The sequence below is a fragment of the Biomphalaria glabrata genome, chromosome 10 (genome assembly GCF_947242115.1).
Source record: "Biomphalaria glabrata chromosome 10, xgBioGlab47.1, whole genome shotgun sequence".
Lineage (NCBI taxonomy): Eukaryota > Metazoa > Mollusca > Gastropoda > Planorbidae > Biomphalaria > Biomphalaria glabrata.
Genome location: NC_074720.1, coordinates 27,415,536 through 27,432,118, shown reverse-complemented (window position 1 = coordinate 27,432,118; position 16,583 = coordinate 27,415,536). Strand labels below are relative to the sequence as shown.

At 35.3% G+C, this 16,583-nt stretch overlaps 1 protein-coding gene across 5 annotated transcripts in view; it reads right to left on the bottom strand.

Moving 5' to 3' along the window:
- Nucleotides 1-16,583, bottom strand: part of LOC106062718 (elongation of very long chain fatty acids protein 4-like) — a 33,071-nt gene that overhangs the window by 11,231 nt on the left and 5,257 nt on the right. Inside the window, exons 1-6 of one of the 5 annotated variants that reach the window (XM_013221029.2) lie at nucleotides 16,434-16,571; nucleotides 15,905-16,031; nucleotides 4,527-4,601; nucleotides 3,623-3,810; nucleotides 2,218-2,298; nucleotides 1,804-1,975 (exon numbers count right to left, since the gene is read on the bottom strand). In XM_013221029.2, the coding sequence (XP_013076483.2) occupies nucleotides 1,804-1,975; nucleotides 2,218-2,298; nucleotides 3,623-3,810; nucleotides 4,527-4,593 (508 nt within the window). In that variant the 5' untranslated portion in view covers nucleotides 4,594-4,601; nucleotides 15,905-16,031; nucleotides 16,434-16,571. Of the gene's footprint in view, nucleotides 1-1,803; nucleotides 1,976-2,217; nucleotides 2,299-3,622; nucleotides 3,811-4,526; nucleotides 4,602-15,904; nucleotides 16,032-16,433; nucleotides 16,574-16,583 lie in introns of those variants that run through there. The other 4 variants (XM_013221030.2, XM_013221032.2, XM_013221033.2 and 1 more) reach the window with 4 other exon arrangements.

The window sequence follows — 16,583 nt, the reverse complement described above, 5'->3', positions numbered from 1 at the left end:
TATTTGAAAGTATAAAACTTTGTAATTTAACACATTTACTCCTAAAACCCAAAATAGGAATGAATGAGTTAATTCCTAACAGTATCCACTAGACATGTTACATGTCTTCAAATGCGTCTAACTCTTGCTCTCACCAGCTTCCATTGATCTCAAATGTACCTCAAATTTTCAATCTGCAGTCTCTAGATTTTTTTTCTTTCAACATAATCAGTTAATTCAAAAAGCCATTTTGATAACTGTCATAGATATCAACTTATTTCACTGACTGACTACATCGATTAATTTATTGGTGACATTAACACAAAAACTTTTTAGTTTTTCTCAGCTGAGTTTTGTTTTGAAAACTGATCGTTTAGTATATGTTAACAATGAAACTTAATATAATCATATGAATGTTTTTGTAGACTAAAACAAAATTTCATAATTAAATACTTTGAACAGACAAACTTGAGTCAGATCCTCTTTGTATTATGCATTGTTCTGGTTATTTCAAAGCTACAGTCTTCAATAACAATAAAGTAATTATTTACTTCAAAGCTTTTATTCCAGAATGTGTGGTCGAGAGGCTAAGTGCTTGAACTTGGCTTGGCTACCTATGAAGGAGGCTCGAGGTTCGACACCCGACTCAGGCAGAGTTGTGTTTACTGAGCGCCTGAAGGCAGCATGGAAAAACCTTCTCCTAGATCCACTAGTCCACAACTGAGATTGGACCAAAGCCCTCTGAGCATGCTATAAGCATGAAAGTAGCGCTATATAACAGCCATAATTTATTTATAATGAGTCTACAGTCTTCAATTACAATAAAGTAATTATTTAGTTCAAAGTTAAAATAAATGTGCAAGAAAGGAATCAATGAACTAGATCATTAGAAAAAATGCAATTTAGATTATAACCCTAGTGTATTAGAAATACTTAATGACTCATTCATTTTATCAGTTTAACAGTTATAACAACTTGTCCATTTCCAAATATTAGCTCATCAGAAAAGGTCAAAACAGTTAGGGGTAAAGTATTGTGAACCAATATTAAGCAAGTTTATTTATTGTTTGCATTAGACTGAGGTTTGATCTATTCTTACATGCAGTGAAATAGTGAATGAGAAAGTTTGACAATGAAAATAGAATATATATATATGGCTCCTTATGTCTGAGAAGACAATAATGCGCCCAGATGAGTCACTGGTTTTGGTTTTGTCTTGAGACTGGGCAGAATCTAATGTGACTGATCAAGCCAATACTTTACAATATTTTGCATAAATACCCACATATGCATATAGCCCGCACTAATTACAAAATAATTGCAAAGCATTAACTACCGGTACATTAAGTTGTTGTTCATTAGACCTCTGTCCCTAGACATACAATTGTGTTCCAGTTGTTGTTCATTAGACCTCTGTCCCTAGACATACAATTGTGTTCCAGTTGTTGTTCATTAGACCTCTGTCCCTAGACATACAATTGTGTTCCAGTTGTTGTTCATTAGACCTCTGTCCCTAGACATACAATTGTGTTCCAGTTATTGTTCATTAGACCTCTGTCCCTAGACATACAATTGTGCTCCAGTTGTTGTTCATTAGACCTCTGTCCCTAGACATGCAATTGTGTTCCAGTTGTTGTTCCAACAAGCAGTGCATAGAGTGCAACACACATGTGACATTTTGTAAACCCTGCACCTTTGTAGAACCCACACACAGTTGTCCTTCATTTGTACACAATTGTATAACCTGCAGTTTATATGCATGAAAATACAGTAAAAACTGACCAGTACCTGCATTACACCAAAATCTAACAAGTCGCTACTTACATTGACCACCTGCCACCCACTTGACACCAATGTACCAAATAGGAAACATGGTGGCATGATGATACACATGGAGAAAGCTGACTTGATTGTTCTTCTTCCTGAGTATAAAGAATATTGTGTCTAACATTTCCACACACTTGGAGAAATAGAACCACCACAAGGCTTTAGCAATCTGCAAGGCATGATGGGGGAAACATTTCACATAACATTGTAGCAGGTGACTCAATAATACCTAAACCTGAAACTATTTACTTACATTACACAATGGAAACTATTATATTACAAAAGCTCAATAAGGTTACAAAAAAAGGTTATTGCTTGTTCTATAACAAACTACATTGTTAAATTATATTTTTGTGTTTGGATAGAAGAGCAAAAGCTAAACCAAGAGTTTCAAAAGTAGAATGAACTTACTCTGATTTCATAGGGGTCATAGGTGTAGCTGACAGGCTGACAAGAATAACTGTACCCTAGCATAGTCGAGGATATCAGCAGCTGTACAGACAGAGACAGTTTTAAAGTAAGTAAAACATTGATGTTAGTTCATTACATTAATGTTCTGATTTGTGTGTGTCAGGATTTGATTGCTAGTGAATTTTATTTCTTACTGACACTCTGTATACAATTGCTTGTAGCTTTTTTTTTTTTTTTTTTTTTAAACAGAAAACATGTCACATTAAGATTTGGATTGGATAAAATCAAACATTGGATATTTCAAAATAATTAAAGTTTGATGTGTTTATGAGATTGTTTAAATAGTTTAAATAATAAATGAAAAACTGTCATGGAATCCACATATTGATGAAACTACAAAAAAATCAAACAAAGCATTAGGATTTATTAAAAGAAATTTCTATAAATCAAATAAGAACATAAAACTAAAATGTTATTTAACCTTGGTTAGGCCAATAATAGAATATGCATCCTCTGTTTGGGACCCCTCAACTCAAGAAAACATTAAGAAACTAGAACAGACACAAAATAGAGCAGTGCGATTCATAACAAACGAATATTCACATTTGACTAGAGTAACACCTTTAGTAAAATCACTAAATTTAGAAAGCCTTCAGGACAGAAGGCTCAAAAGTAAAGTAGCAATCATACATAAAACACTGAACCATAATCTTCAAATACAAAAACAAAATTTAATAAAATACTCTGAAAGACACAAAGATAAAGGCACATTCCTCGTCCCATATGCTAGGACAAATTTGTACAAATACTCCTTCTTCCCTAGTGCTATAAGAGCATGGAATGGGTTGCCTGAGCTAGCCAGGAAAACCAGTGACTTGGCTGAATTTAAGTCATTGGTTAATATGCATGACTAAATGCATGACGCGTAGGACGTAATCATCTTCTTTTTTGAAGTAACGTCTGTATTATATAAGATAAGATAAGTTTGTATAATTACTAGCAAAAGATTTATAAGAATGAGACTTATTTCTAAGAAACAATTATAAAACAAATATTTAATACAATTAAACTATCTGATATACACATTTCACATGTAAATTTTGAGTGTATATTATGTTTTCTATAGTTATTTATGGTTTGCATGGTGTAATGGATAATACAGATTATTACTATACTTATTATTACTAGGAACAATCAAATCAAAATACCCAGTATTTTAAATATCTTTGACCTTCCCAAAATTGACAAATAAATTAACCAAGGTATATTTGTAAGTGCTTAAACAAAACAAATGACAAACAAATGAATGAGGGTATATTTGTAAGTGCTTAAACAAAACAAATGACAAACAAACGAATGAGGGTATATTTGTAAGTGTTCAATGAGAACCAAGTTCTAAACTTACTTCTGAACATATATGAAAGTTGATGAGGACACAGATAAAGTTATAGATGACCAGTGTGTACTTCAAATTGAATGCCGGCCTGTTTTCCATGAACTTGGGCAATGTGTTCACAGCCAGAAGATATAGGGCAGTGATGGCCAGAGTTGGAGAGTAGCCCCACATTAAGGGCCAGTCAGATACACGCTCATCTACAAAAAGGAACAGTACATTATTATGTTCTCTCTCTTTTTTAGGAAACAGTAAATGTTATTTCATCCAAATAGAGAGCTATATAGATCTAGTTTGATTATAATTCATGTCAGCCTTACCAATATAATAGTTATAATTATCATAATGAAACAATATAAAATATCAAACAATGCACTAGTTGAAACTTTAACATTAAAACCCAGTTTTTGTTAACAAAGACAGTAATACGGCATCAGGCTTCTAAGTCATTGTGCAGAATCTATGACTTTTAAATACTCTGCTGATAGTAGAACAAAAGATGTTTAAAATCTCTCTCTGCTCTAGCCCTGACAGAGTTGCTGCCCACTTTATCCAGATCTGATATGTGGGGTGTTCAAAGTGTTGATTTTAGATGATGAGTTATCGTTCAAAAAAAAAACCTACAAATCCTACAGTGATCCCTCCATTCTCTTGGTTACCCTAGAACCACTCAAATAACCAAAATCCCTGAAGTAGAAACAGTTTATTTATTGCAGTACTTATAAACTATATTATAAACCCTTCTCCAACCTAGATACTATACTGTACATATATAGCACACACAAAAAATGTGTTTTATGAAAGACTAAGCGATTTGCTAGCAATTAAGTTAAATACAATAATGTATGAACAAAGTAAGTAAGAAACAATGCAAGTATTTTATATCAATATAAATACAAATAAATATTTCAGTTACCTGCCACACTGAAAGCCCATTCATAAAAATGGTTAAATTCATGCAGCTTTGTTTGAATGACCTCCATTCTAGAACCTAAAGAAGACAGAAATACAGTATGTAATAGAAATACAAATAGTTTAGAATCAAAGTGCTTACAATCTATTACTTTCTAGATGTTTATGTTTATCATGTGTTTATGATTAGAGGTTGTTTTTTTCTCTTACTTAGCAAACTATTTGAACATTGAACTAAATTTTGTATTTAAAAAATTAAAACAAAAATGTTCAAAAGTTTGTAATTTCAGCTTTATTAAACTTTTTTTTTTATTTTCCTTTTTTTCAAAGGGGTATTACACGAATATTAATGATTTCTGTAACACCAGTTTTTAATGACAAAGACAAGCAACTGTCAAAAGATGTCAGATTTAACTTGATTGCAACAACAAAAAATATTCAGAAGTGTGCACAAACTGATTGATGTCAGTGCTCAAGAAATCAATAGCTTTTCAAATCTAAAGTGGCCTAGCAAGACAGCCTGCACTGACATAGTAACCAGAAAAGTGTTTACCAAGGCTGTAGCAACCAGAACACTGACCTATATTTCTTTACAAACTTAAAAAAAAAGAGAGGGGAGGATTTTTTTTTTCTTTTTTTTTGCTGTGTATTACAAGTGGCCAGAGCCTATTAGATCTAATATCTGTAATAATGTCTCTTAACTCTAATGATTAGTTTACAAATGCCAATCTGGTAAAAAGACATTCAAAAGATCTCATCAAGTGTGCATCATGTCGTAACACATGAACAAGATTAGAGCCTCACCACACTATGGTTAATGAGACTTGGTGGTGGAAATAAATGAACATGTACACTATAAGAAGTAATTTTAGACCAGTATTTAACAATGGGTTACCTTAATCAAATATGTAAGCCTTTCATGTACCCATATTATTACTATTTTACTTTTTAAAATTCTATTAATATCACTCAAATGCAAACTATAAGTTATCATGGCTAACACTAATGGATGAGAAATTGCTCTCTGTAATGCAATACAAAACTGATATATTGTGTTCAAAAGATTTTAAAGAAAAGAAGAATACAGAATATGTTGTAGAACTTAATTATGAAAATAAGAGAGGAGATCAATCCAAATGTATGAAATCATCAAATGATGATGGGATGACAGGGATCTTCTTTTTGTGTATAAATAGTTCAGGGTCTGGGTGGAGCCCCCTTAGATTACAAAAATGCATACTAACTGTTTTGGAGTCAGAGAATTTGAAACCATTATAGTTTGCCCAACCCTGAATTTTGTTTAAACATAACTGTAATTTCCTTTCTAAGGTGTTCATGTTTTTCCCATAAGTAAGAATGACAAAGTCATCAACATACAAAGAGCACTCTATGCCAGGGGACAGCGCATTTATGATGCTATTTATTTTAATGTTGAACAGGGTGACTGACAGAATGCTGCCCTGGGGTACACCCATTTCCTGGTCATGAGTGTCAGAAGCGGAGTTGCCCACTCGGACCTGAAATTTTCGATCTTTCAGGAATTCCTCCACAAAACGGGGGAGGTGTCCCTTAAGCCCCATAAGCGCCAGGTCACGTAGAATGCCATGTTTCCAGGTTGTGTCATAGGCCTTTTCTATATCGAAGAATACAGCTACTAGATGTTCTCTTCTGAGTAATGCATTTCTAATATAAGCTTCCAGCCTTACCAGGTGGTCAGTTGTTGTCCGCCCCTGCCGGAATCCGCACTGGTAGTTTGAGATCACTTTATTCCTTTCCAGGTACCAGACCAGCCTACTGTTAATCATTCTTTCCATGGTTTTGCAGATGCAGCTTGTTAGTGCTATTGGTCGATAGTTAGCTGGGTCAGAGCCGTCTCTTCCCGGTTTAGGTATCGGTATAACTGTGGCTTTCCTCCAGCTGTTTGGGAAAGCGCCTGTTTGCCACACACAGTTATAGACCCCTAGTAGGACTGCCAATGAGGGTTCGGGAAGGTGCTTGAGGAATTGGTAATGGATTTCGTCTTCTCCAGGCGCTGTGTCATGTGACTTGTCCAGCGATTCCCTCAGTTCCTCAAGCGAGAGCGGTTTGTTGTAGTCTTCATTGTTCTCTGACCTGAAATCAATGGGGTGTCTTTCCTCCCTGGTTTTGACTTTTTGGAACTCTGGCGTGTAGTGTGCAGTGGATGATTTTTCTGCTATTGAGGATGCAAGGCAGTCAGCTATTTCTCTGGGGGACGTGACAGTTCGTCCTTGGTTTTTCAAATGCCCTATTGCATTTGATTCTTTCCCTTTGATTCGCCTTACTGCCTTCCAAACCGCTCTAGCAGAAGTTTTGGCATCCAGACTGCCGACAAAACTTCTCCAGGAATTCCTTTTGGCTGACCGTATGGTTTGTCTAGCCTTTGCTCTAGCTATCCTGAATAGCTTTAGGTTTTCCTGGGAAGGATTCTTTATAAATGCAGCCAGTCGTTTTTTCCTATCACCAATAGCACTTTTGCAAGCTGTATCAAACCATGGTTTGCTAGGCCGTTTTGGATTTGCAGAGGTTAGGGGTACAACTTTCCTGGCTATACTTAGTAGCTTGCTAGCAAAGGTATCAGCTGGGTTCTGTTCATGGAGGATATTTTCTGTGATATCCTCAGAGCATCTTTTTTGGAATTGTTCCCAATCGGCCTTATTCAGTTTCCACCGCTGAGGTCGTCCCAATGAAGGGAGATTGTTAGTAATGATGATTGGGAAGTGATCACTTCCCCGTAGATCATTGCTAACTGACCATTTAAAATCGTCCAGAAGTCCGGGGACGCATACGGTGAGGTCAATGCATGTGAATGATCCAGTTCCTGGGTGCAAGTAGGTCGGTGATGCATCATTAAGTATGCATAAATCATGTTGGAGGAAGATATCCTCCAGCATACGACCTCTTGTGTCGGTATTGTTGGATCCCCACATGGTGTTATGGGCATTGAAATCCCCAAGGATTAAATAAGGCCGGGGGAGTTGTTTCAATAGGTCCTCCATGTCTGTTCGGTTTAATGGAGCGCCTGGTGGTAGATACAGGCTGCAGCAAGTGATAACCTTGTGAAGGGTTATCCTAGCTGCTACGGCCTGTAGTGTGGTCTGTAGTTCTACCCTCTCATGGGGGATGCTATCCTTCACAAGGATACAGACTCCACCTGATGCTCTCTCTGCATCCTCAACATTCTTGGTGTAAGCACGGTAGCTTCGGAAGCTGATGCAATCTTTTAGAAATGTTTCCTGTAAGCAGACAGCTACAGGAGTCTCAGAGTCCATCAGTAGCTGCATTTCCTCGTAATTGGCCTTGAGGCCTCTACAATTCCACTGTACAATTCTGGAATCCATGGCTTATTCTAGATGACCTACTTGGAGCTATTTGGCCTTGGGAGGCCCCCGGAGGGGTTTCCCTTTATTCCAGTGACCTTGGTATTTTTATTCTTGGGTTTGGATGGAGAGGAGGACAACCCCCTTTTGGGGGAAGTCTTTCTCTCTGGAGAGGGGAGATCCCTCTGGTTAGAGCGGAGGTTATTTCCTCCTCTCTCACCTCGGGCATCCTCTCCGCTTTGATTTCTCCCCTTAGGGAGTTGGTCAACCTCTAACTCAGTAGAGGTTGGGGTGTCTGGCTGGGTTCTCTGAGGAGAACCTGTGTCAGACATGATGTCTCCGGGTTCTCCCGGAGTATTGGTTTTGACATGCTGCTCAGTCTCCATGCTCTCATCAGCGAGCACAGAGAACCTGTTCTTTAGCATGACAACAGGGCTTTCTTGTTTCTTCAGAGGTGTGTTCTTTGGCGGTGTTTTCTTCTGAGTTGGGGGAGGAGGAGGGGGTGGTGGGGTCAATGTGTCCGTCTGTGTGGCTATGGATCTTCCTTTCTTAGCAACAGCCTGGGCGTAGGTCTTTGTCAAGCCGAATTGGCCCTTGGGTAGGGCCAGTACAGCCGATTTCGCCTGGCTAAAGGTACATCCGTTTCTTGCCTTGTACTCCTGCACGGCAACCTCCTGTTTCCACACAGGGCAGTCCTTGGAGTAGGCTGAGTGGCCAGCTTGACAGTTTGGGCATTTGAACTGGGCTGTGCAGCCCTTGTCCTCATGACCCTCTCCAGCACATCTGGCACACACAGTGTTCCTCTTACAGACTGCCGCGCCGTGTCCATAACCCTGGCACTTGAAGCACCTCATGGGGTTAGGTATGTAGGGCCTCACTGGAACTCGTAGGTATCCTGCCTTCACATACTCTGGCGGTGTCCTAGTTCCGAATGTGAGGATAATAGTGGCGGTTTTGACCTCCTCACCCTCCCTGCGCCTGGTAATGCGCCGGGCATGGGTGACTCCTTCAATGCCCTCCACTATTTCCTTCTCGGAACATTCCAGTAGGTCCCTAGAGCTGATTACACCTCTGCTGGTGTTCAGACTCTTGTGTGGCATGACTTCCACTTGGAGATCACAGAGTCTTCTGCATCTTAAAAGCCCATCAGAGTGTGTCTTGCTGTCTACTTCTACAAGGAGTTCCATTGTTTTGTGTAGCTTAGACACACTCTTGGGCTCTCCCACTACTGACTTGAGTCCCTTATAGATAATAAAAGGGCTCAACTTGGTCAGGCTTTTTCCCTCCTCTGTGCATCTAACCACCAGAAATGATGGCCAGGTGGCACAGCTTTTTGGGACCTCCTCTTTTTTATCGTCAATTCGTCGTTTCTTGCCCAGACATAGGTCTGGGGCAAGTAGTTTTGTGTGTGTGTTTTTTGTCCATATATATTTTGGTTAATTCGGCACCTGTGCTCCCCACCCGCCATCGAGTCCAACAAGGGGACGGGCCATTCGGATGTCCAGAATGAGCCCGCCAGGGCTACACAGGTGCTATACTCAGTCAGCTGCTACATCGGCCATGTGTCCGATACAGCAGCTCCCTGATTGACCCTCCAGCCACCGACGACCTATGCTGGTAGCTCGGCATGACCAGCCGGTTGACCCAGAGCGGGCCATCTGGGTCTCAGGTCTAGGGGAACTTGGAGCCAAAGTATTGTGTTGTTGTGGTTTATCCTCAGATAGCCACCGCTCAAACACCAGGATCTCTTTATCCCCCCTTACCCGTCGCAGTCCACGGCAAACGGACTGGTCTAGGACGTAGTGAGAATTTAAAGTTAAGGAGACAGTGTGATGATCAATGAAGGCAGACTTAGGAAAAGAGGAGGCAGACACAATGATAGAAAAGAAGTAGGGCACTTTTGAGCTCCAAAAGTGCTAAGGAAAGAGGAGCGCAGTTTAACGTCATGTCTCGGGACGATGAAATCATCAAATACCAATAATAATTAGTTACTACATTATGGACTTTATTTAAGTAATATTGAACATTTCAAGTGAAACGACACATTATAAAAACTTTTTTTTCCAATCTCTGAACCCATTATAGTGAATGATAAAGATATGAACACTAGGTTTAATCACTGAGGTAGAGTTTGGTGACAAAATCTACAAAGCACTTAAGGTATTAAAAAGACAATAGGGTTAGCTGATACACAATGATAACACACAATAGAAAAAACTATTGTCTTTCTTTCTTCTATCAAGATCATTGTTATCAACTAATTGCCCCAAGGAAAAGGCCTAAGAACTTCAAAAAGTGTGTGTGTGTTTTAATTAGTTCTTAGTGAATAGTGAAATAAGACATGAAAAAGAAATAGGTATGGTTAATAAAGTAATATAAATTTGAAAGAAAATTGAAACAGTGGAACCTGCTTAAATATTGCATACTTGCATCAATCACTTAACCACCATTACAGACACAGAGTAGAAGTGGAAACTTTATTAAACATTGTCTCTAGATTTATCACATTTTATGAAATAGATTAAAACTAAAATTCATAATAAATAATTTTGCCATTAAATGAATTATTTTTTTTTTTTTTAATTATTTATTGAACAATAGTAACAACTATACAGTTTCTAAATGTTTCAAGGAATTACAATATATGGTATTTATTACATATAAAAAAAGATAAAAACGAAAAAAGGAGGGGGGGGGGTGCTCAGATTTTCAAAATGGGGAAATAATGTGCTGAACTTTTTTTTTTTTTGTGTGCATGAATGAAATAAAGAAAAAGGGCTGACAAAGTTTGAAAAAAAAAAGCTAGTATTGGAATAAGTGATAGATGTACTCTTGTTAGACAAAACACAAAATCAAATATGAATTTAATAGAGAAAGGGTAGAATATCTCTGTTGTAGCTGAAGCCATACAATGATAGATATCTAGTAGGTCATCTTTTTGAAGTATAATTAGTCACTGCTGACTTTGTTACAACTTAATACTTCCATGTTTCCATTATCAGCAAGTGGCCAAATTGGACACATGACATGGAAGACATACAATCCAAAGATGTAACAATATGTAGCAATAACATTTGTTTTTTACAAAATAGTAAAATTGAAAATAATAATTTTGAAATTCAGCAATCAATTAAATTGAAGAATTTTTTTTTTTTGAAATGGTATACCCAAATAAAAAGAAGTCCATAATAATTTTTACAGTTGTATAATATGTGCACAAAATTGTGGAGCATTGTTAGCTTTTAAAGCATTCATCTATATTTTGTATCTATGTTTACAACACACCATAAAACAAGAAAATCTGGACAATCAAAATCAAGCTTTAATCAGTGAAGATGTAAGATAAATACCAACAGCAGCCAAGTGAAATTGAAGCAATAACAAAAATTGTACACATAATAAGCAAGTTCATTGGCACTTTTGTTTTTCACAGATTCACTAACAGCTCTTTAGGCATAGATTTGTATGCCCAAAAATTGTTTAAAACTTTGATTCAGATAAAACAACCAAATATATAGTTAAAACAACTGATTTCAACACCAGCCACATTACAATGAATTTCTGGACACGTAAAATTCCAAATGGAGAAAGATTTGTGAGCTATGACACCTTGACTACACTATTTAACAGCAATTACACAACTATACTATTTAACAGCAATTACACATAGGAGTAATAGTAGATTAAACAGAACATTGTGATATCTCTTACACCCCAGAGAGCAACAAACATTTCAAAATAAAAGCAGGAAACACACTTTAAATCTAGAGCCCCAGGGACTCCACAAAAATATATCCAAAATTCCACAGGTCAGAAACTTTAAAGTTTGTTCTTTTTCTAACATTTTTTGGCATTTATAAGGCTGGAAAAATGTTGTGATTAAGAAATGTTGCTTGTGGCATGCTCGGAATAATTAAATACAGCCCTGGATATACGACAAGGCTTTACCCCCATAAACTAAAAAATAAACACTTTTAAAAACTAAAATATGCATATTAAATATTTTTCTACAAGGAAATTGAGATTAATTTTATAAAAACTTTCTTTCTTCAAGCATGCTTTTTGATATAAGTATTTTTATTTATAATTAGATCTTTATTAAAGCTTTTGAAAAATTGTAGGGGACTCCATAAAAATCTTGCCCCGGGGCCTCCACCTACTTCACTCCGGCCCTGCCTAAAGCCTATAGACTCTAGATCTAACTAGTATAACAAACTAATATGTTGATATGACAAGGTCATTTACATTTTGGTAATAAATGGTACTGAAACATATTGTTCACATTGTTAAACCTATATACTCTATTTAGTCCTATTGTTATATATATATTGTTTAGAGGCCTTCCAAATTATTTAAGTAGCAGTGCTTAGCACAGAAAATCATAAAAAGCATGTATAAATAATTAGAAAAAAAAAAGCAAATTATTGAACTTATTGACATGAGAACATGAACTAATACAAGTTTATGTCATTGCTCACAACAAATTTGCTTTTTTTTTCTTTTTCATGTAGTCATAATTTTATATCTTTCCATCTTTCTGTTCTCCTCCTTCCCCCCCCCCCCCCCGGCTCTCTTTATTGTTTAACTCCCATCTCCCCTGAAATTAAATTTATTGTTTTCGATGTCATGTTTATAAGCCACAACTCATGTTTATAAGCCACACTAAATCTAGATCTATATATAATAATAATAATAATAAGCTCTAAGTCTGTCTTTGAGTCAGAAGATTAATGCAGTATTTCCCATGGCTAAGCAGTCCCAGCTGTGACCTTTATGTGGCAAAAGTTATATATATATATAAAATAAACATTTAAAACAAGTTTATAAGAGAAATGAAAATTTTAAAAATACCACAAAGCCAACAACATATTTAGATATTCTGGTACATTTCAAAAGACATAGATAAAGGAAGATAAAAACAAAAAAGAAGTAACACATCAATTTTATTTTTTTTAAATATTGGTAAGAAAATTCAAACTTGACAATATTTGAAAAATAAAAAAAAAAGACTGAACAACAAGCAACCTATTATATTAACATCAATTCAAAATTAAAAAGAAAATAGTATTGCTTTTGAAAACACTGGAGATATGTTAATTCTTGGTATTTTTAAGAACACTAACTTGGGATTTCTTTGGAACATAAACAATAACAAAAAGTAACAAAGATGGCTGACCCATGCACTCATTCAGAATTACCAAAGAATCATTTATTATTTCATAAGAAGCCAACATTTATACAAACAAAAATGAAATGTAGATCATAGGCCTATAACTTTATTGTTTTATTACATTTTGTGTGTTGAGGTTTAAAAAAAAAAGATACTAGAATTCTTGGGTGATAGAGCGTTGCGAGCACATGAGACTCTTAATCATACACCAACAGACTCATATATAGTAGATTAAATCTTGATTAACAATTAATAATATATCAATAATAAATTCGTTTACATTACTCCATTTCTGGATCATTCTCTCCTATCACGCATTCGCACCATTCCACATTCACACTATGCTGCCCATGTAACAGTTTCAATGCCAGATGGACAACAAAAACTGACAAAAAAGGGGGCTTACCAAAAGCAATATAGAGCTTAAATAAATATAGATATATCTATATTAATTCTACTATATCTAGATTGATGTAATCTATCTAAATCTAGAGTCTAGAGACTAGAAAAAAGAATTTACTATAGTCTTTATATTGATTTGATTCTAGTAACTAGTTCTACACTAATAAATCAAGTAATACAGATTAGGGTCTTGACTCTAGTGACAGTAAATCTATAACAGATGTAGATCTAGTCAATTCTAGTTTAAAAAGTCTAAACCTATGAAAAACTTCCTTTTCCTTAGAGCAGGAAGTGCATGTTGTCAGGAACCAAATTAAATTAAAACTTAAGGAACTTTGAAGTTTGTGATTAGGACCTATAGAGTCTATAGTATCTAATAGATAGAGCTAGATTATAGAATCAAGATTATACTTGTGTTCAAGTCAATATTGATATTGCAAATCGATGGTGTTTGTTAGATGTGAAAAAGAAATTAAAAATTCATGATGAATTTTTAATTTGCCAGCCTTTAGTAGTTCACACAAGAGTATATATTTAATGTTATGAAACAAATAATGATATGTAGAAGTTCTGGATGACAGTTTGAAAATAGCTAACAACATTTAAAAACCGTCCTTTGAAAGCATGACTTTTTGCACAAGTATGTGAAGAAAAGGGACGTAGTCATACACAGGTTATATTCCATGTTGATGCTAGTTGGCTAACTCACGAAAAAATTCTAAATTAATCATTCAAACAGAGTTATGTACTTCAAAGTTTTCTTTTTGACACATTTGAGTTGAAAAAATGTTTGCAAGACTGGGAATGACTTTTGTAAACTAGCATACTTAGCAGATATATTCTCTGTTTTAAATGACCTCATATTGTTACAAGGCTAAGAAATGCCCTTGTTTCACTTTCAAGTTAAAGTGAAAACTGCCATCGCAAAACTAAATTTATGGCAAAAGAGAGTTGGTAAGTAGACTAGTTTCCCTCTGTTTATGGGTTTATCACAAGTTCTGCAACTAAAATTAATGCTGATACTCTGAAATGTATAACACAGCATTTAGACTGTTCACAAATGAGCTTGAAAAACTATTTTCGTGATTTAAACAGAGACTGTTGACTGGATAACATTTAACATGAACACAACATCCATGCCAGAAGGTTGGTCAAATGCAGAAGAAGAGCAATTATTGGAAAAGGCTTCAGACAGTTTTAAAAAATAAACATAAGGAATATACTTCATTATTAATATGTTACAAATGCAACATGTGTATAGTATCCAGTTTTAACAGAAAAAGTTCTGAAATACATCAGATTACCTTTCAAACTTCATATTTATATGAAATTATTTTTTTGGCATATGTAGACACAAGTGAAAAAAGAAGAGACTCTTAGATGTGGAACAGCATGTATCAACCAGAGAACCAAAGGATCTGTCATCTCAGCACAAACAATTTCATTCTTCTCATGGAAGTACATTTGGAAGAGGGGGTACTTAGCGTTAGAACAATTATAAAAGAGGTAGAAGTGTGTCAAAAGTTTGGGAAACACTGTGGGGGCTGTGCTTTACTAAGGTATAGATCTAGATCTAACTTATTAGTCTATATTCTATATCTAATAGACCTTTTAAGTCAAGTCTCTAGTTGGTCATGATCATGCATGATGCCATCATTAGACAGTAGATCTTGTGAAGTCTAGACTCTCTCTTACTCTAGTCAGTCTAGTCCATATCTAAACAAGATTGACTAGATCTAGTCTATAGCAGTGTTTCCTAAACTTTTTTTCTTAACGGTACAATTTGCAGAGAGTCTGAGTAGGCCTAGATCTATTTAGCGGAACTCTTTTTTTTTTTGAGTAATTCACAAGGTGGCCAACTAGATTGTAACTAGAATAGATTGAGTTAATTAGTTTTATTTAATCTAGATCTAGTTAATTATTCCAGTAATTCATGGAACACCTATCCACAGTATCCAGATCTCAAGGAACACTAGGGTTCTGCAGAACACAATTTGGGAAACAAAACAGATCTCTTGTAAAGAATCTATATATAGATTCTAGATTATTCTAGATCTATATAACTATAGTATAAATGACTAGATCTATATATATACTTTTACTATATAGATTATTTATAGATATATAGACATAGAGAGTTATAAGAGTCTAGATCTAGATTGACTAGAAGTAGAAGAGTAGATCTAGATGTCTTAGAATATCTAGAATAGATTATTCTAGATCTAGCAATAGGCTCAATAGGTTAAACAAGATCTAAACTAAATTAAACTAGATCTATTCTACTCTAATATCTATATATTTATAATAATAATAATATATACTATATATATACTATATATAGATCTAGAAACCTAGTAGAATCTAGAATTTTTTAAATCTAGAATCTAGATTAAGATATATATTATATACATATAATAATATTATTAATATATAGATTTAATAGATCTATACTTGATGATCTAGAGGACTCACTTTTGAGTTCACTAAAATTACTGCACTCAACACTGCCACTGTCTCAAATGATTGATATTGATAATGCCAATACTTAGAATACTGCACTGGACAACTTCGTCTTGTACACTGTTAAAACTAGTCTAAACTAAAAGTAATAGATCTATTAGGTGGTCTAAATAGTGACTAGTCTAAATACTATTCTGAGTATTCTACTGAGTGACAATGAGTCTGACTCTAAGACGTCTAATTCTTAATTAATCTGCATCTACATCTGTCTAGATTCCGAATTCTAGAGTAGTAAATACTTAATACTAGATCTAGACAGTAGTATATTTGAATAGATCTCAAAATACTGAGATAGAATACTAAGTTATACTTGATCTAAATCTAGACTAGTCTAGATTAGATGATAATACTAGATCTAGCTAATAGTCAATAGATGGTTATTTTTATAATTTAGACTTTAGACTAAACTTTAGATCATCTGATCTACTCTAGTCAATCTAGATCTAGATCTATCTACTGGAGTCTAGTGATAGCAGTGTACCTAGTCAGATCTATGATACTGTCTACTAATATAGACCTCCTCCAGATCTACTACATCTGGGTACTGTAATTATGTTTACACAATTAACATGAAAGCGCATGTTTTGCGTTGCCACGAACAACATGAACAATACACACAGCAAAGTTTACT